The 18,050-nt window shown below is 40.3% G+C and overlaps 1 protein-coding gene across 11 annotated transcripts in view; it reads left to right on the top strand.

Annotated features, from left to right (window-relative positions):
* LOC122865454 (ankyrin-1-like) overlaps window positions 1-18,050 on the top strand; it is a 79,854-nt gene that overhangs the window by 39,922 nt on the left and 21,882 nt on the right. For 10 of the 11 annotated variants that reach the window (XM_044173888.1, XM_044173887.1, XM_044173894.1 and 7 more), the window contains 27 exons: window positions 1,125-1,223; window positions 2,256-2,354; window positions 2,696-2,794; window positions 3,590-3,775; window positions 4,176-4,274; window positions 4,543-4,641; window positions 4,830-4,928; window positions 5,330-5,527; window positions 7,441-7,539; window positions 8,016-8,114; window positions 8,730-8,828; window positions 9,095-9,292; window positions 9,821-9,919; window positions 10,141-10,239; window positions 10,521-10,718; window positions 10,888-10,986; window positions 11,394-11,492; window positions 11,781-11,879; window positions 12,222-12,314; window positions 12,535-12,607; window positions 12,795-12,815; window positions 14,215-14,338; window positions 14,500-14,563; window positions 14,780-14,892; window positions 16,442-16,666; window positions 17,349-17,503; window positions 17,807-18,018. In XM_044173888.1, coding sequence (XP_044029823.1) covers window positions 1,125-1,223; window positions 2,256-2,354; window positions 2,696-2,794; window positions 3,590-3,775; window positions 4,176-4,274; window positions 4,543-4,641; window positions 4,830-4,928; window positions 5,330-5,527; window positions 7,441-7,539; window positions 8,016-8,114; window positions 8,730-8,828; window positions 9,095-9,292; window positions 9,821-9,919; window positions 10,141-10,239; window positions 10,521-10,718; window positions 10,888-10,986; window positions 11,394-11,492; window positions 11,781-11,879; window positions 12,222-12,314; window positions 12,535-12,607; window positions 12,795-12,815; window positions 14,215-14,338; window positions 14,500-14,563; window positions 14,780-14,892; window positions 16,442-16,666; window positions 17,349-17,503; window positions 17,807-18,018 — 3,246 coding nt within the window. The remainder of the gene's footprint in view (window positions 1-1,124; window positions 1,224-2,255; window positions 2,355-2,695; window positions 2,795-3,589; window positions 3,776-4,175; window positions 4,275-4,542; window positions 4,642-4,829; window positions 4,929-5,329; window positions 5,528-7,440; window positions 7,540-8,015; window positions 8,115-8,729; window positions 8,829-9,094; window positions 9,293-9,820; window positions 9,920-10,140; window positions 10,240-10,520; window positions 10,719-10,887; window positions 10,987-11,393; window positions 11,493-11,780; window positions 11,880-12,221; window positions 12,315-12,534; window positions 12,608-12,794; window positions 12,816-14,214; window positions 14,339-14,499; window positions 14,564-14,779; window positions 14,893-16,441; window positions 16,667-17,348; window positions 17,504-17,806; window positions 18,019-18,050) is intronic. The other variant, XM_044173890.1, reaches the window with a different exon arrangement.

The raw sequence follows: 18,050 nt of genomic DNA on the forward strand, positions 1-18,050 counted from the left end.
CTATGTATGCATAAAGGCATATAATTCACAAATGTAGGTGTTTATGGAATGGGTGTTAATGGGCTGTGAAGGTGTTATTTTTGTGTTAAAAACAAAACTGAATCTCACTGTGTATTAGCGTTAGTCCCATGTGTGCACAGCAGACGTTCACACACTACATTTAACAGTGTGTGTAATTGCTACTGATACACAGTTTGTTTCCCATCACTCTGCACATGCTCGCAGAGAGACTGTGTTACCCATTTGAATTGAGTGTTACCGCAGTATGTGCCGCCTGAGAACAGTGTGGATAACGGAGACTCCTGGTGGCCAGATTGGATACAGCAGGCAGGTTGCAGCTCAGACTTTGCAAATTTGTAGTCAGCCAGCCAGAGAAACAATCAGACAGATAGACAATGTTGAAATAAAACAGTTGTCTGCCAGCCCCAGTCCACCGCTCTCCTCATTCCTCATCAGTCTCAATAGGTTGTTCATTTTGTCAGACCTGAGTCCTCCTATTGTCGTTGCGGGTTTAGCAGTTATTTTTAGAGAAACAGTAACTAGACGAGTAATGTTCTGCACAGCTGGAGAAAATGGGCATATTTTGCAGTGATCACAGGGGCATGAGACTGAAGGACAGTGTTTTGCTTTTTCTCGTCCTTCCTAAATTTCCATCAGTAACATTGTTTCATTTAAAACAGATGGAATATGAACTTGGGAGTTTGTCGATGTTCAGCACCAGAAGTTAAACACATTACAGTCTGGTTTTTCAGACACTAATAGCACATTTAGAGATTTCTGAGATCATTGCACAGATCTGTTCCATTAATTGATTAATGGGTAAAATGTGTGTATATATTATTACACTAACTCGCAAGACCATAACTTAAATCATTAAGTTGCCCTGAGAGATGTGGTATCACTTTACAGTTAATGTGGACTGTGATTATAATAATCCTGATTATTAACAGGATTATTGTATTATTGCTGAAGCTTTAAGATACAGATAATCATATGTTTCATCAAAAGTTCAATAGTTTATTACAATAAATTATTAATACTTTTCAGAGAATATTGGATCCTATCTGTATATGTTTCTTCTAACTCTAATGTGACTAAATCTCTCTCTCTGTTTTCTGCCGAAGAATGGTCTCAACGGGTTACACCTGGCCTCTAAAGAAGGTCACGTCAAAATGGTCCTGGAGCTACTACACTCTGGCATTGAGCTGGAAACCACCACCAAGGTACTTTGTTCTCTCTGCTTACTAAAGTAAAGTAGCATTTCATACTGAACTGAAGTGAATAAAGCACTTTTAACTGTCACACCTTCCCAACACAGTCCTGTCTCGATGGTAACCCTGGATTTGCAGAAACTCTCGCAAGATTTAGGTTTGGGCAACAATACTACTTGGTTAGATTTAGGCAATAAAACTACTTGGTTAGGTTTAGAAATTCGCACAATGAAATAACAACATGTACAACTCTCGCGAGAGTTTTGCAAATCCAGGGTTACCATCTAGACATGACCTCCCAACACCTTTCTTAGCTTTAGCTTAGCTCAGAGCTAATTCAGCTGGACTGCAACTATAGAAATCCACTGTAGCAAGCTAAACTAGCATACCTGTAACCACAAAAACTTAAACAGCTATATAAGATTACTGATGAGCCTCTCATCAGCAGTAAGAATTTCTTTTAAAAAAATAAATGCAATATGCCTCTAGCTTTAGCTAACAGCACTTTAGCTCATCTGACCTTTGATCTCTCACCTCAGGTCTATGTATATCAGATTGTTTGAGTTTGAGGGACAATTTAAAGGAGTTATCAGTTTTCTTATATAAAAATCGTTCACTAAACTGATTTTATACTTTCAAACATGTATGTGCAATGTGTCCTCAAAGCCAGTTTGTACCAGGCGTGTATCTTTTCCAACTTTTTTCTAAATCATTACTTTCAGAAATATTCAGGATACCCATTTCATCGTAACAGTTGGTTTTGTTTTAGTGTTCACAGTGTAGGCGTTTTGCTTCTAAATTAACTAAATGAGCTAAATGCCTAAAATGTAAACATGAACAAAATTGTGGCACTTTCACAGTCACAGTTTTTATCTTCTATACTGGATGAATACAATACACTAGCTGTATTTCAGTGTTGAGTTCTCAGTGTAGAGATCTAGGCCATTAGGTTGCAGTCGTTTTCCTCTCATTCACTCTCATTTTCCTTTCTCTCTCTCTTTTGGTGTGGTTTTGTGTGTGTGTCTGTGTGTGTGGGACCTCCAGAAAGGGAACACGGCTCTCCATATCGCAGCACTGGCAGGGCAGGAGAAAGTGGTGGCTGAGCTTGTCAACTATGGTGCCAACGTTAATGCCCAGTCACATGTGAGTCACTGCAAGCCGTGAGCAGGAGAAGAGAGTGCGAGCCAAGTCTGTGTGTATGCTTGCATTTGTGTATTTCTTGGATATGTGACACACCTGCTGAAGAGTTTTCCATATATTTACATAGAGTATCTGTAAGGATGAGTGTGTGTACGTGTGTGCCCTTGTGAAGACAAACACCTGTTAATTAGTTTTTTCTCAGGTCAGCTGAGTCTCAAATCTATGCATGTATGCAGGTGTGTGGGTTTTTTTCTGACATTACATCTTGTTAATATGGGTTGAGGCCCATATTATTGTGTGTTTGTGTATATGTAACTATACATAAAGTATTTGTGCCCTAACAGAAAGGGTTCAGTCCTCTCTACATGGCAGCACAGGAGAATCACTTAGAGGTGGTCAAGTTCCTGCTCGAGAACGGTGCCAATCAGAGTCTCCCAACTGAGGTGCGTGTCTCTTCAAACTGGCTGTTTGATTGAGTTTGTCTGAGGTTGCTCAGACCAGCCATACTGATGCTTAGTAATTATCTCCTTAAACATCAAGGGTGTCTGTGTGCTATCACGCATTACATGAAAGATACTGTGAGACACTGTGGGGTGTTTACAGTATCTTAAAATAAAGTAGCAGAGGTAGTTTAGTAAAGGGAAACACGGCTAGGCTTTTACAGAGGGCACTAATATGTCAGAGGGTTGGGAATGTGTTACATTGTAAAACAAAATCCTCTTATCAAGTCATTTTGTCTATTACTGTGACCTAAAATCTTATTTTCTTGAAACAAGCAGCAGATTACCTGTAAATGCCACAGCTATCATTTGTGCCAGCTATAATTATGAACAAACATTATGGGATCATTTTCTGATGGACACAAGGCCCATTTCTAGGTTTCCATGTCCCTCTGTTATGTATCAAAGGTATTTTTGACATTTTGCCTAATAATCTTTAATACTGGAGCATTTCTGATTAGAAGTAATATGTACGTAAATATAAATGTGTGGGTTTTTCTTCATAAAAACGCACTTTAGTGGTATTTGTCATGCCAAGAAAAAAATCAGACAACAGGATATTTTATCTTTCACTGCATTTGCTCATAGAATAATATTACATGGTTTTGAATTCACTTTGTCCATTTTCCCTCCCTCTTCTCCATTCCTTTCTTGTTCTTGCCTCTTCCTGACCTCTCTACCTGATCTACTTTTTCTATCATCTCTCCATCTCTTTCACTCGTTGTCCACCCCTCTCAGGATGGCTTCACTCCCCTGGCAGTAGCTCTCCAGCAGGGCCATGAAAATGTTGTGGCACTGCTCATCAACTATGGCACCAAGGGCAAGGTCCGCCTCCCTGCACTGCACATCGCTGCGCGAAACGACGACACACGCACCGCTGCAGTGCTCCTGCAGAACGACCCCAACGCTGATGTTCTCAGCAAGGTATACACTCACTGACAGTGTGTGTACTAGTGTATTGGTTTATTTTGACTACTATGACAATACAATACAGTCAAAAAGAAAAATACATTGCATGAGCATAAAAAAATCAGTAATACAATTGCATTGCAGTTTACATGAATAAAAGGAAAACTCTCCAAGCAAATGCTTATGGAAACAGTTAGGCGCCACAGCTTTCTTAATGCAAATCACTAGCAAAAGAATAATGCTGTTTATTATAACTGTCCAACTTTTCTTTCTGACTTTGACCCTGAACTATTTAATCTATGTCATGCACATTGTTGTAACCTTGTTTTTTAATAGATATACTGTAAATAGATTGTAATTATCCTTATTTACACATTTATTCTCGCACTTTCCCATTGTGTCTTTTTCTCTGTAGACTGGTTTCACACCTCTCCATATTGCAGCCCACTATGAGAATATGAGCGTAGCCCAGCTGCTTCTAAACAGAGGAGCCAATGTAAACTTCACCCCCAAGGTCAGTTTATCTCAGCTGTAGGCTCAAAAACGACATGTGAGAGGAATAATGAATATTGTTCAAACATTGTGTGTTGAAAGAAGAATATTATGACACACAAATCTTAACAGATTTCTTAACACACTTTCCTTTTGTTTTTTCAATAGAACAGCTTCTATTATACTTTTGTCTTGTCTTATTAGTAATTAATAATCAGGAGACTTAATACAACGATTACAAACGGTGATGAGAAGGATACAGCTGACATTTCTTGCCGCTGATTCTGTAGAATGGCATCACGCCCCTTCATATAGCCTCCAGGAGGGGCAATGTGATGATGGTCAGACTACTGCTGGACAGAGGAGCACAGATTGATGCCAAAACTAAGGTAGTGTACTGTTCAGCTCCACTCCGCTCTGGCATTTTGTCACTTATGCATGTTTAATGCCTTCCCAATATGTATTTACCCCATCTGTTGTCATCCCTGCTGATTTTCTCAATTCTGTCTCTTATGTTGTTTAATGCCTTTCCAATAACTCTCCCGTTCTCTCTCTTTCTTAACTCATCTCTTTGTAGGATGAGCTGACTCCTCTTCACTGTGCAGCCAGGAATGGTCACGTTCGCATCCTTGAGATCCTGCTGGAACACGGTGCTCCCATCCAGGCTAAAACCAAGGTAGATGAATTAAATGAAATACTGCAATCGATGTGGTTGTCTTTTAGCAATTACTATCTTTGGGAGCTCTGTAATCAGCAGTGATCATCAGGGTTTACTGTTAATTACTGATTTTGACTTTGTGAAGTAATCTAACTGCTGAGTGAGATTCCATCAGAAAATCAGCATGTAAGCTAGCTTGCTAGAAACGTATACACTTTCATCCAACTTTGGCTAATTAGCTAAAATCAAGATGCCTGACACGTTGTTCTGTTTGCTGAGCAGCCTAAACCTGAGCCTCATCAGCCATGGATGTGCATACTGTGTTCAGGACTCATACTCTGCTTTCCTGAACACAAGAAACTGAATCTTATTGACTACTTTCCTGCCTCTGTCTGTGTCCCGTTCTTTCTCTCTTACAGAATGGTTTGTCCCCCATCCACATGGCAGCTCAGGGGGATCACATGGACTGCGTCAGGCAGCTACTGCAGTACAACGCTGAGATTGATGATATCACACTGGACCATTTAACCCCTCTTCATGTAGCAGCTCACTGTGGTCACCATCGGATGGCCAAAGTCCTACTGGACAAGGGGGCCAAAGCCAATGCACGCGCTCTAGTAGGTTTTTGTTTGTTTTATTGTTCATTTTAGATGACTTTCAAATATATCAAGTGTACAATCAATCAAGATGACCTTTTACACCCACTTTAGTGTTACAGTCTGTATTCATTTAGCAGTGCACCACATTAAACAAGCAACATCACTGTAGTGAGACAATTGTGATATGAAAAAATACAAAACATAATTTTGAAACTCTTTTAGTTTCAAGATTCAGATTCAACTTTATTGGCATTACACATGTACAAGTACAAGGCAACAAAATGCAGTTTAGGTGCAATAAGCAAGTGCAGCATATTAAGTATGTGCATAAATGCAGGATAGAGCAATATTTTGAAATATTTTACAAGTGGTACTATGGACATATATACAGATGGCATTACTATAAACAGAAGTATACTGATGGATATGTACAATAATGAATTGGACTGGGCAGAACAGTAGTGCAATGAATGTTAAGTAGTGCAAATTATGGACAGAAATATTTAACAGTGCAGTAGATGAGTTATTGCAGTATTCCGTACATAGTGCTGGAGTGCAAATGATGCAGTATATGTATAAATAAATAGTCCAGTAGTGCAAATGAACATGTGGTACATGTAGCAACAACAATATAGCAGCAGCAAAAACAATATAGCAGCATTTAAAGTTAAGGTATATGAGAGGACAGTGGAAGGAGTAGGAAAACAGCGATGGGAAAAAGGCACCTCCCGGAAGGCAGGGGAGAAAACAGTCTCTGGGCGGAGTGAGAGAAGTCCTTAAGAATGCTGCGGGCTCGATGCCGACAACATTTCCTCTGGATGTCCTCAATGGCTGGAAGTGGAGTCCCTGTGATGTGCTGGGCAGTTTTCACCACCCGCTCCAGTGCCTTGCACTCAGCACACAGCCCTCTGGTACGCCAGTGTTGAGTGTGATGGTGGTGGAGCAGTTGTGGCCTGACCTAACAAGCTGAGGTCTGTTTGTTAGGAAGCCCATAATCCAATTGCAAATGCAGGTGTTAATGCCCAGGTTTCCAAGTTTGGTGATTAACTTGAAAGGGATGACAGTGTTGAATGCAGAACTGAAGTCAAAAAGCAGCATTCGTGGTTGAAAATATCCGTAAAGACCCCAGCGAGCTGCTCTGCACATGCCTTGAGTACGCAACCGAGATTTGGCTCAGTGCAGTGTAGATATCTGTAGAGGTGAGTGTGATGGCCGGGTGGTCAGCTGAGGGTGTGAGCTTGGTGGCAGTTTCCCTATTGTCTCTCTCGAAGCGAGCATAAAAGTCGTTAAGATCGTTCAGGAAGGAGACATCTGTGGCTATGAGGGTGGAGTGTCTGGGTTTGTAATTGCTGATGGCCTGGATGCCCTGCCACATGCATCGAGGTTCGGAGTTGGAAAAGTGCTCCTCTAACGTTAGCTTGTAGCAGTGCTTGGCCTTTTGATGCCCCAGATTTGCCCTGGAAGTGATGTAGGCATGTGCGTCACCTGATCTGAAGGCAGTGTTGCCTGATTTGGGTATGTGACGATCTGCTTCTGAGTTGTACCACTGTCTATGGTGATGTTGATGTAGTCCAGTACAGAGGAGGTGTAGCTGTCTATATCCATATGAGAGCCAGAGGTGGCCTGAGACAAACATACTCCAGTTTGTGTGTTGAAACCTGTCCTGGAGTGTGGAGTCTACCCCCGCAGGCCATACTTTGCTGGTCCTCACTGATGGCTTCACACAGTTGATGAGCGGTGAATACTTGGGGGTGAGGAACAAAGAAAGGTGATCAGATTAACCCAGGTGGGGGAGGGGGGTCACGGCGTAAGCCTCAGCCATGTTTGTTTAACCTGTAGTAGGACAATGTTAGGATCAATAGGCATAAAGTGATTCTGGCTTCAGGACTGTACACATGTGTAGTCTAGAACAATTTTCTCTGTGTTTCCAGAATGGCTTCACACCTCTCCATATCGCTTGCAAGAAGAACCACATGCGGTCCATGGACCTGCTGCTGAAGCACTCTGCTTCCCTAGAAGCTGTCACAGAGGTGAGACAATGTGACCAACAAGGGACAGAGTCTGAAAATGAAAAACTCCTCTGGCATAAAGAAAAATTTTCACCCAAGTGGCATTCATAAAGCATTCCTTGTATTTCATAACAAGAATATGTTTGCATTTTTTTGTATTTACTGCTTCTTTTTACATTTAAGGTAAAGTAATGGTAGAACATGTGTAACTTATACAGCTTTGAAATTACAAGGAATGTGTTACATTTTTACATTTATATATCCCCTGTCTAATGTCAGTGTCATCTGTTTTAAAGTTTCAAAACTGGCTATTTTCTGGTTATTAATAGGGAATATTAATAAAGTTGTCCTCCGCTGTCCAAACCGCTGGAGCCAACATTGACACCAATCCACTTATGCCAGTCAGTCAGATGTGGCTAATGATCTAGGATGACAACTTGTCTGTAATGTGTTGATATTGAGCTTTGATGACCTTCTCTGTCTGTGTTTGTGTGCAGTCTGGTCTCACTCCTCTTCATGTAGCAGCATTCATGGGCCATCTGAACATAGTCAAGAACCTGCTCCAGAGAGGAGCTTCACCTAATGCTTCCAATGTGGTGAGAACCCCTTTTCTACCCCTAAAGTCCATCTTAATTTCTTTTAAATCATGTTCCAACATTTCCAGTTGAGTGAATTGATTTTTTTGTTCTTTTTTTTAAGTAATCCAAGTTCAGATTCACAATTTTAAGAGAGAGTGAATTCCACACTGAATTCAATAATTAGTTACTTGAGAAGATTAATTTCATAGGTCCAACATTCAACAATTAGCCATAGATAGATTAAGCCTCTTTTTTGCCAGCACAGAAAGCCAAACTGTTAATGATATTGCTGAATGAACATGAATTGTTTCTAAATTACTGAAATAAATAGACTGGTCTGGACTATGGGCCCCGATATGAACAAGTGGATTTGTTTCAAATTAAATAACAGACTTGGTCAAAAATTTCTAAAAATTATGATAAATTACAACTCGTGTTTTTCTGTATGGGCTAGAATATGCCCAGAAGTACTTGGTTTACAAATTGAACCTGTCACTGTCCAGCAATATGTAGTAACTGATCAATGAATTTAAAATCTGAGTTACATATATACATAGTAGCATACTAAGGTATACAAGTGGCATTACTATTATGTAGTCTGAGTGATTGGTTGCCTGTATTTATCTACACCAGAAAGTGGAGACTCCCCTCCACATGGCATCCAGAGCAGGACACTGCGAAGTTGCTCAGTTCCTGCTGCAGAACGCAGCACAAGTAGACGCCAGGGCTAAGGTACGAGCCGTGCAGTCTTACTTTAGTCATCTTGACCCTAAACAAACTTTGTGTTTGCACTGCATCTTTGTATCTGTCATTCAGTTTTTCTTGAGGAGGTCATTGTTGCCTTTTAAACTGCCGGAAAGGTTTCATAAATCTCACCTCAAGTACATAATAATTAGCATACATAAGTGGCAGATTGGTTTGAGTGGCTGGCTAGTAGTGTTACTTCATTACCCACTGCTTAATGATATCCGTTTTCCTGTTTAAAACCTTGTGTCCAGGATGACCAGACACCCCTACACTGTGCGGCCCGTATGGGCCACAAGGAGCTTGTCAAGCTGCTCCTCGAGCACAAGGCCAACCCAGACTCGGCTACAACCGCGGGCCACACACCTTTACACATCGCTGCACGTGAAGGACATGTCCACACTATTCGAATCTTGTTGGATGTTGGGGCACAGCAGACCAAGATGACAAAGGTGAAGTAGAAGCCTTGAGAGCCTGCAAGAAAATTTCAGCCTCAACTGGTTGACATTAGGCATTACACTAGTAAACGCAAACATGGGTTATATTATGCATGGAGACCTTAAGACGGTGTAATCCCTCATTCGTCCAGGAATGTTCCATCGTAGAAAAGGTTTCAATCATAGTCATCTGGACACTGTTTTCAGAATCAAGACGTTTTGGCTCCCATCCGGAAGTCATTCTCAATTGTGAAAGATGGTCTAAGAACTCAGGAATTTAAGCTACTCTGTGTTACTTAAGCCCTGCCCTAATTATATCTAGTTATATCTAATTTCTAGCATTTTCCTCCTCATCCTTGTTCTCATTTTATTGCAACAGTTTTATTGCTCTCAGGTATTAATAGAATGTATATTTTCTAAACTACATGAGAACTAATGAGAAAACTAGTCTGTCTGTGTTTTGTTTTCAACAACAGTGAGTATAATCTACAATAATGACAAGCATGGAATATCTCTCTCCTGATTTTGTTTTCTTCTGAGCAGAAAGGCTTCACTCCCCTCCATGTGGCCTCTAAATATGGGAAGGTGGACGTGGCTGAGCTCCTCCTGGAGAGAGGAGCCAACCCTAATGCAGCTGGGAAGGTGAGACAATCTGTGCTCCCTGTAGTTCAGCTCCCTGAAGTACACAAAAACAATAAAGCACTCTTTACAAAGCTGTGAAGAGCCTGTATAGAGATTATTTTGGGATTTAATCTGATTGATAGATTATCATGGTATGTGTTTCATATATACATGTTTCTGTTTGTTTTTGTGTATGTCTATGGGTTTATATATGTATACATGTGTATGTGTGTGTTTAACAGAACGGTCTGACACCCCTTCATGTGGCCGTCCATCACAACAACCTGGATGTTGTTAAACTCCTGGTCAGCAAGGGAGGATCTGCACACAGCACTGCCCGAGTAAGATGCTCACATATGTGTGTGCACATACTCACAGGCACACAGGCAGGCCAATACAGCATGCCAACCCATCGCTGACACACACAGGTCAAAACAGGTCAAATGAGTGTGTGATATTTAAACATACAGTAACTTACATGACAATATTTGTACTCTGAAGCACTCTGTCATGACAGCATTCAAGTTTTCATCTAAAATTAGACATGAACAGTGTTAAGAAAAGCGATTCCCACTCTTGTGTGTGTGTGTTTGTGTCTTTATGTCCGTTTTTTTCACTACAGAATGGCTACACTTCCCTGCACATAGCAGCCAAGCAGAACCAGATGGAGGTGGCCAGTTGTCTGCTGCAGAATGGGGCAACACCCAATGTCGAGTCCCACCAAGGCATCACGCCCCTTCACCTGGCTTCACAGGAGGGACGGCCCGACATGGTGGCCCTGCTCATCTCCAAACAGGCCAATGTAAATCTGGGAAACAAGGTATAATATTATTCAAAACGTATCAATCCCAGAGAGTAAAATTTGATTTACGTAGCTTTTCACCTTCAAAAATGATTATAATAACTTTGGAAAAAAGTTGTGTATTATTCCTAGACTATATAATATCCAACAAAATAAATATACCCTGTCCATTCTTTCTGTCTTTTAGAATGGATTGACCCCTCTGCATCTTGTGGCTCAGGAAGGGCATGTGGGAATCGCTGACACATTGGTCAAACAAGGAGCCTCCGTTTATGCTGCTTCACGGGTAAAACTGCTCTTGAAGCCAGTAGACCAATAAAAGTCCATCTGGGAATGATGAAGTGGATAGCAATTTGATATCATTTAATTTCTCTATTAAACAAATTAATGATAATCCATGAATATTTATATTGACTTGTCACACTAGCTCTTTTAAGACTTTAAAACATATATAAAATCTATCAAATGTCTTTAAGACAACATCAAAATATGTTTTCTAAAAGTAGGTGATGCATCTTTTAAATGAATGCATAATCATTTCTCAGCTTGTTAGATGTTTGCTGCCTTTTTACAATTTTGCATGCTCATGTTTGTAAGAGTTTACGTATGTTTACACAAGATCCAAGCTGTCTTTAAGGAGGCATTCATGAAGCTACTGAACAACATCCAACTGTCTCTCTGTCCTTGTCTTAGATGGGCTACACACCCCTTCATGTGGCCTGTCACTATGGCAACATCAAGATGGTGAAGTTCCTTCTGCAGCAGCAGGCTCATGTGAATAGCAAGACAAGGGTAAACTATCTGTATCTCACTCGTATAACATATATGACTATATATGACTTGTGCTGCATATGGACCTAATGACTAGCTATGTGTTTTGTTTACTTGTTTGATGCTTGGTGTTAGTACTATGAAGCTTTATCAAAACACTGTTTAATCACCAGCAATTAGTTAACCAGTATGAACAGACTGGCTGGGGCACCACTGGTATTAGCATTACGTGCCAGAATCATGAATGGAAATACTGCTTTTTCTGCGTTTCTTCTTTTGTCTGATCATTCGCCCTCTTTTTTTCTCCAGATGGGCTACACCCCTCTGCACCAGGCAGCTCAGCAGGGCCATACCGATATTGTCACCCTGTTGTTGAAACACGGAGCCCAGCCCAATGAGATTACTTCGGTGAGACACCTTCAGGAATAGCTTATCCTGTTATAATCTTCCTCTCAACACTGGGCATTGCCTCTGTACCTGCGCACTGATTCTCTGGGGAAACATAAGCATGTGTCCTATAGATAATGTGAAAACAAATAAGGAAAGGACCCTTTGAAGGTGTCCCTCTGAGATGATACCTACTTTCTGGCATCTCCTATCACACCTGTTTATCACAGTATGTCATTATGTAGCAAAATAACATGTTGTGAAAGTGTACTTCCTGTAGAATGAATGAAATGCTTTTAATTTTAAACAGTTAAAAAGTGATGGAAATATTTTGCGTGATGTTTCTCACCTTTCACTGTATAGAATGGGACATCTCCCCTGGGTATTGCTAAGCGGCTGGGTTACATCTCTGTCATTGATGTGCTGAAACTGGTTACCGAGGAGTCGGTCTCCGCGGTGAGCAACACATCATGCATGGTTCACATGGTTACACCAATACGCAAAGAAGTAGCCTTGACACACCATGACTCAGATGTTAATCAAATAATTGTCTTGATCAGATTCAGCTCCCTCACCTGCATTTTCCATCTATTCTCCTCTCTTTCCTTTCCATTTCACTCCTTCCTGTCTCTGCCATCTTTCTCTCTCTTTTGCAACCTCCCTCTGCTCTTCACAGATCACTACAGAGAAGCATCGGATGAGTTTTCCCGAGACAGTTGATGAGATTTTGGATGTTTCAGAGGATGAAGGTAGGCTATCCAATTTGATTATGTTAAACACATGAACTATACAGCTTTGATAATTAATTTTCAGCTCTGATTCGCTATTTTTGGTAGAAGGAGACTGTATGGGAGGTTCACTGACACATCAAATTACCACCATGAATTTAAATATGTATGTAACTGTTTATAACACCTTTTTCCATTTGTTTTGTAGGGGTTGCCCAGCTAACGTTAGGTAGGATTGTGTCTGTATCTCTGGCTTGTCCAGTCCGGTGGCTAGTGAACTTGTGCCTTCATTGCAATTGCACTTTCTCATTTTCTCTGTGTGTCACTAATTGTCTTTCTAATCAGTTCCTCTGACTCTGCTCTCAACTCCAGCCCTGTTTTCTCTTCTCTATCTTTATCTTCTCTATCTTTCTCTCCTTCTCTCGCTCCTATTCAGAGATTTATTTGAAAAATGTGTCTGTTTTTCATCAGCATGTTGTCACAACATTTTCCTTTTACCAGCGTTCAATGCACATCTGTTCGTGGACTCATTGTTGACAGAACTCCAGTATTTCTGCAATTAAAAGACAAGCAGCCCCCTTCCAATCCAACCATATTGAAAATGAGTGCTCTTACCTTTTACAGCCTAATTGATCAATAAGCTGATTACACACATGCTGTGCCCCAGCTGTGACACTCTCCTGCAAACAGTACGCACAGTTGCTGTTTATGCAGTCGTTTTTCTGCTTTAAATAAATTCAGAATTAAATCAAATCAAATGTAATTTTTACAACAAATTTTGGAAGAATTTTTACATGCAAGCTTCATCTTTTAATCTATTTTGTTCTTGTACTTGTTTAATTGTAATGCTTTTTTCTTCTTTAACATTCTATTGGTTTACCTGTGCAGTGTGTACTAATGAATGTTTAATTATCTGTAAACAACTCTGTTTTGTGAAGTGGTTTATAGTTTATTATTGTAATGATTATTATTTCAATATCATTCCTCCTTAATAATTGCAGTATTTTCTCCTACACAGAAACAACCATCACCACATGTGATTTCATCTTTAATGGGCATGCTCACTAAAAAAGCTGTCACCAGGTGCCTTGCAGTTTGCTGTCCATGCAGTGTCCTAAACTGTGTTAATATTCATTGTCTTACCAATCCTCTTCTTTCACTCCTTTGGTTTCCATTGGCTCTGGTTGTTGTTGGTTTGACTCCATTGCTTAGACTAAAATATTTGAGAGTTCTTTGTGGCCATTTTCTAGTGGTTTCATGAAGGTGAAGGGATGGGAAGGATGGTGATTACTACTCGAGTATTTAATGTGACATTTTGATTCAAGTTGAGAGGTCAACCACAGTTCAAGACACTGTCACTCATAAAAAAATGAAAGGAAAACAAGTCAAAATGCATTGGAGAAAAAGGTGAATTCCATTGGCAGATTTTTGTCCTTGATTTAAGAAACTTACATCTTACGACTGAGTGGAAGAACTTGAGAGTTGAGATCAGCATCATTTTGCCCTGTTTTCTCCTGGTCTTGTCCTTTTCTCTCTTAATTCTTTATGTGCAACCTGTTCTTTCCCAGTTTTCGTTTTTTCCTCTTTGCCCCTTTTCCACCTTTCTTACCTCTTTATTTTGCCTACAGGAGATGAGTTGCTCGGGATGGATGGAGCACGCTATTTGAAGCTTGATGACTTCAAGGACCAGGATGATGACTTCCTCTCCCCGAAGAAGACCCTTAGAGACTTTGAGGGTGGCATGGGTACCACGTAAGTCATTGTGTACTCACATTTTGCATCTCTGTCGTCTAGTAAATGGTGGGTCTGCAGGTGACAGCTGAAACAGGGTTTTGTACTGGTTTTGATTTATTGTCCTGAATACCTAATATAATAGATGTTGTCTTACATTACTCTTATTTCCTCTCCTACAGGCCATATTCTCCTGCAATTCCCAGGATCCCTTGTGTGTCCCCAGAGACTGTACTACTGGATCAGGTAGGCTTAATTTATGATGTTTAGAGGGTGCATTACATTTTGTAAGCATTTGTTTCTTTATCAAATTGAAGACAGATATTAATTTGTGAAAGTCAAATACCTACAATATTAAAAAGTATTCTGACATTTAAGACATTCTGTCTTAATAATTTCGGTCATGATTATTTTACTGCCTCTCAATTTTTCACTGTCTTTTTTCTCCCTCCCTGACCTCAGCACACCCCCATCCCCCTGCCAAAGGAGTACGATGAAGACTCTCTTATTCCGAGCAGTCCGGCTACAGAGACCTCAGATAACGTCAGCCCTGTTGCCAGCCCTATTCACACCGGGTCAGCTAATGAAACATTTTGCTGCATGTTAATCCACATTTATTATTTTATTGATGTTAAAGGATGTTATTGATTGATGCTGTTTGTCAGGCTTATCATAAAGAAGGGGTTCGCGGCAGACTCAATGATATTGCCAGTATTGCAAATGTATTTTAAAAGTACAGAATGCATACAAACACAGTGGAGATGGAATAAAGGGGAAAATATGTGAAAATCAGTCAAAGAATACTCTAGAATACTCTTAATACTAGGACAGGGGTCTCATTTGGGCATTAGGCAATCTTGAAAAGTCTTGTTTTGATGAAATAATTATTGCTATATTAGTATGACTGGTAATTCATCGGAAAGAACACCGATTTCCAAAGGGGGAGGGCATTTTATGATCACTGATCATCACTGATGTTGTGACATCCCTGACATCAAAGCATCAGTGATGCCAGAACACCAGTGATGATGATCAGTGGCCAAGACTGAACCACAGATACTCCACCCACCACCCCACCTCCTACTGTACTGGCAAATGTCAAAAAAGAATTACAGATATAGGGCAGTTTTCTTTTACATTTAACCTAGGATTTATACTGTAAATGGGCTGATACATAAATGATACATGTTGGTTACTTGAGGATCATAAACTATTTTAATCGTCCCCTTGTCTACACTTTGTTTTTTATATTGTTCATGCATATAGAATAGCTTTTAACACTTAGTGGCCCTGTGACACTTCTCTTTATCTTAATGTTGTAATGTGCTCTGCTGACCTATTTGTACTTTTATTATTATTTGTTATTATCATTATTATTTTTTATCTTGTTTTTAATGTTGTACAGCACTTTGGTTCAGCTTTGGTTGTTGGAAGGTTCTACAGAAATAAAGCTTGATTGATTGATTGATGCATAAAAGGCATGTAATTAAAGTATTTCAAACAAGCTTCATAATGGTAATGCAGCATAATGTTCATTTATTAAGTGCCTAGTCATAATTTATGCACAGCACAATGAGTCAGCATTTGAAAAGCAGAATATAAAGTGAGGGTGTTAGGGGGGGAAGATGAACTCAGAAGAGGAGAAGAGTCACCCCATACCACACACACACACACACACACACACACACACACACACACACACACACACACACACACACTGTATGAAGCTGCCCGTTAAATGCCGGATCAAACAGCATGGGGCTATTTTTTTTATCTTTTTATGTCATTCTTGCTGCACTTAGTGTCCTCTCCAGATGGCCCATCCTCCATTGACATATTGAGACAATCAAATGAAAAGGGCAACCACATAGTGAATTGGTGTCTCCTTTATAAATCAATCTGCATAAAGCATAAACAGATCAATTCAAATCACTGCTGAATAAACCACAAATGCTTTTCTGTCTCATTCAGTGGCAAGAATTTCCCTTACAACCTCCCAGTATTGGCTGTGTTCCTGTCCTGTGTTATTTAATGCTAAATGCATCTTGATCATAAAGTTTAAAGATGATTAAGTGATCATCAGAACCTTTGCATTCAGTCACCATATCACTGTTTGACTCTCAGCTTCCTGGTGAGTTTCATGGTGGATGCTCGAGGAGGCTCCATGCGAGGCAGCAGACACCATGGCCTGCGAGTCATCATTCCTCCTCGAACCTGCGCTGCACCAACACGCATTACCTGTCGTCTGGTCAAACCTCAGAAACTGACCACACCTCCTCCGCTGGTGGAGGGGGAGGGGCTTGCTAGCCGTATCATCTCCCTAGGACCATCCAGTATGCAGTTCCTTGGGTGAGTCAACTTTGTACTTCGTTTATTTACTGTTTTTGGCCACCCTAAAGCATGTAACCATCACAGCAAAAAAGTCTCATTTTATGTGCAAATGTGTTTGTGTGTATGCTCACATTTATATATGAAGCATGTGGCAGTCCCCGCTAAACATATTTATGTTTTGGTGCATAATAAAGGAGTAATAATTTATGGTGCCAATATGAAATGAAAAGCCATAAAATAAATGTTTGCATAGTTTCTACAAAGATATTTGCATTTTCATTAAATTGTAATATTTATTAACTAAGATTACATAAATCCATTATTGTCCATTCCAAAATTAATTTAATTTTTTATATATTTTTTATACATGAAAAGAATTCCAGCTGTCAGCTTCAAACAGAAATTTTTAATTAGAATGACTTGCACTAGATTTGTTTGTTCATTTGAAAATGAATTACAAGATAATGATTGACTGGACATTGATACAGTAAATTAGGGTGTAATCCCAGCAACAGTAATAGAAGAAAACAAAATAGAATATTACTGTTTGGTTTTGTTTTGTCAAACAAGGCTATAAAATCAAGTTTTTTATATCACAACCCCCAAATTTGTAATTTATGCTCTGTGTGTTAAATAAAAGTTCAAGCCTGAAAACAGGTTCAAAACCAGATTTTTATGCAGGTTGTTGTTTCCTCCACAGGCCGGTAATAGTGGAAATCCCACACTTTGCCTCACTGGGTCGAGGGGACCGAGAACTTGTGGTCCTCCGCAGTGAAAACGGCTCGGTCTGGAAGGAACACCGCAATCGCTATGGTGACGAAGTGCTGGAAACTATTCTGAATGGCATGGATGAAGGTCAGTGTGATGGTAATGGATGTCACTGTCCGTGGGACCTTGCACGGTTGCAGATAAGTTAGTCTTAATCTTGATGTATGACCCTGGAGTTAAAGAACAAGGGCACAGAGAGGGGATGCTTTTTATGGGAAGGTTTTCTAAGCAACAACAGACAAGTGCAGTTTCTCTCATGTCTAGTTAAGACTGGAAGTCTTTACTAGAATTGTATTCTAATACTTAACCCTCCTCCTCCTTCTGAGTCTCTTTTTTTCTATTCATGTCCTTTCTTTCACTTTCTTCCTCTTCACTGCTTCCTGTCTGTAGACTTGGAGAGTCATGACGAGCTGGAGAAGAAGAGAATCCGTCGGATCATCTCCACTGACTTCCCCCTGTACTTCGCTGTGGTCTCCCGCATTCAGCAGGAGAGCGATCTGATCGGTCCGGAGGGCGGCCGGCTGACCAGTAAGCTGGTGCCCCATGTAGAGGCTATCTTCCCTGATACGGCCGTCACCAAGAGAGTGAGACTGGGACTGCAGGTAAGAAGAGGAATCGAAATTGCAGTAAATAC

Source organism: Siniperca chuatsi, linkage group LG18 (genome assembly GCF_020085105.1).
Source record: "Siniperca chuatsi isolate FFG_IHB_CAS linkage group LG18, ASM2008510v1, whole genome shotgun sequence".
Classification (NCBI taxonomy): domain Eukaryota; kingdom Metazoa; phylum Chordata; class Actinopteri; order Centrarchiformes; family Sinipercidae; genus Siniperca; species Siniperca chuatsi.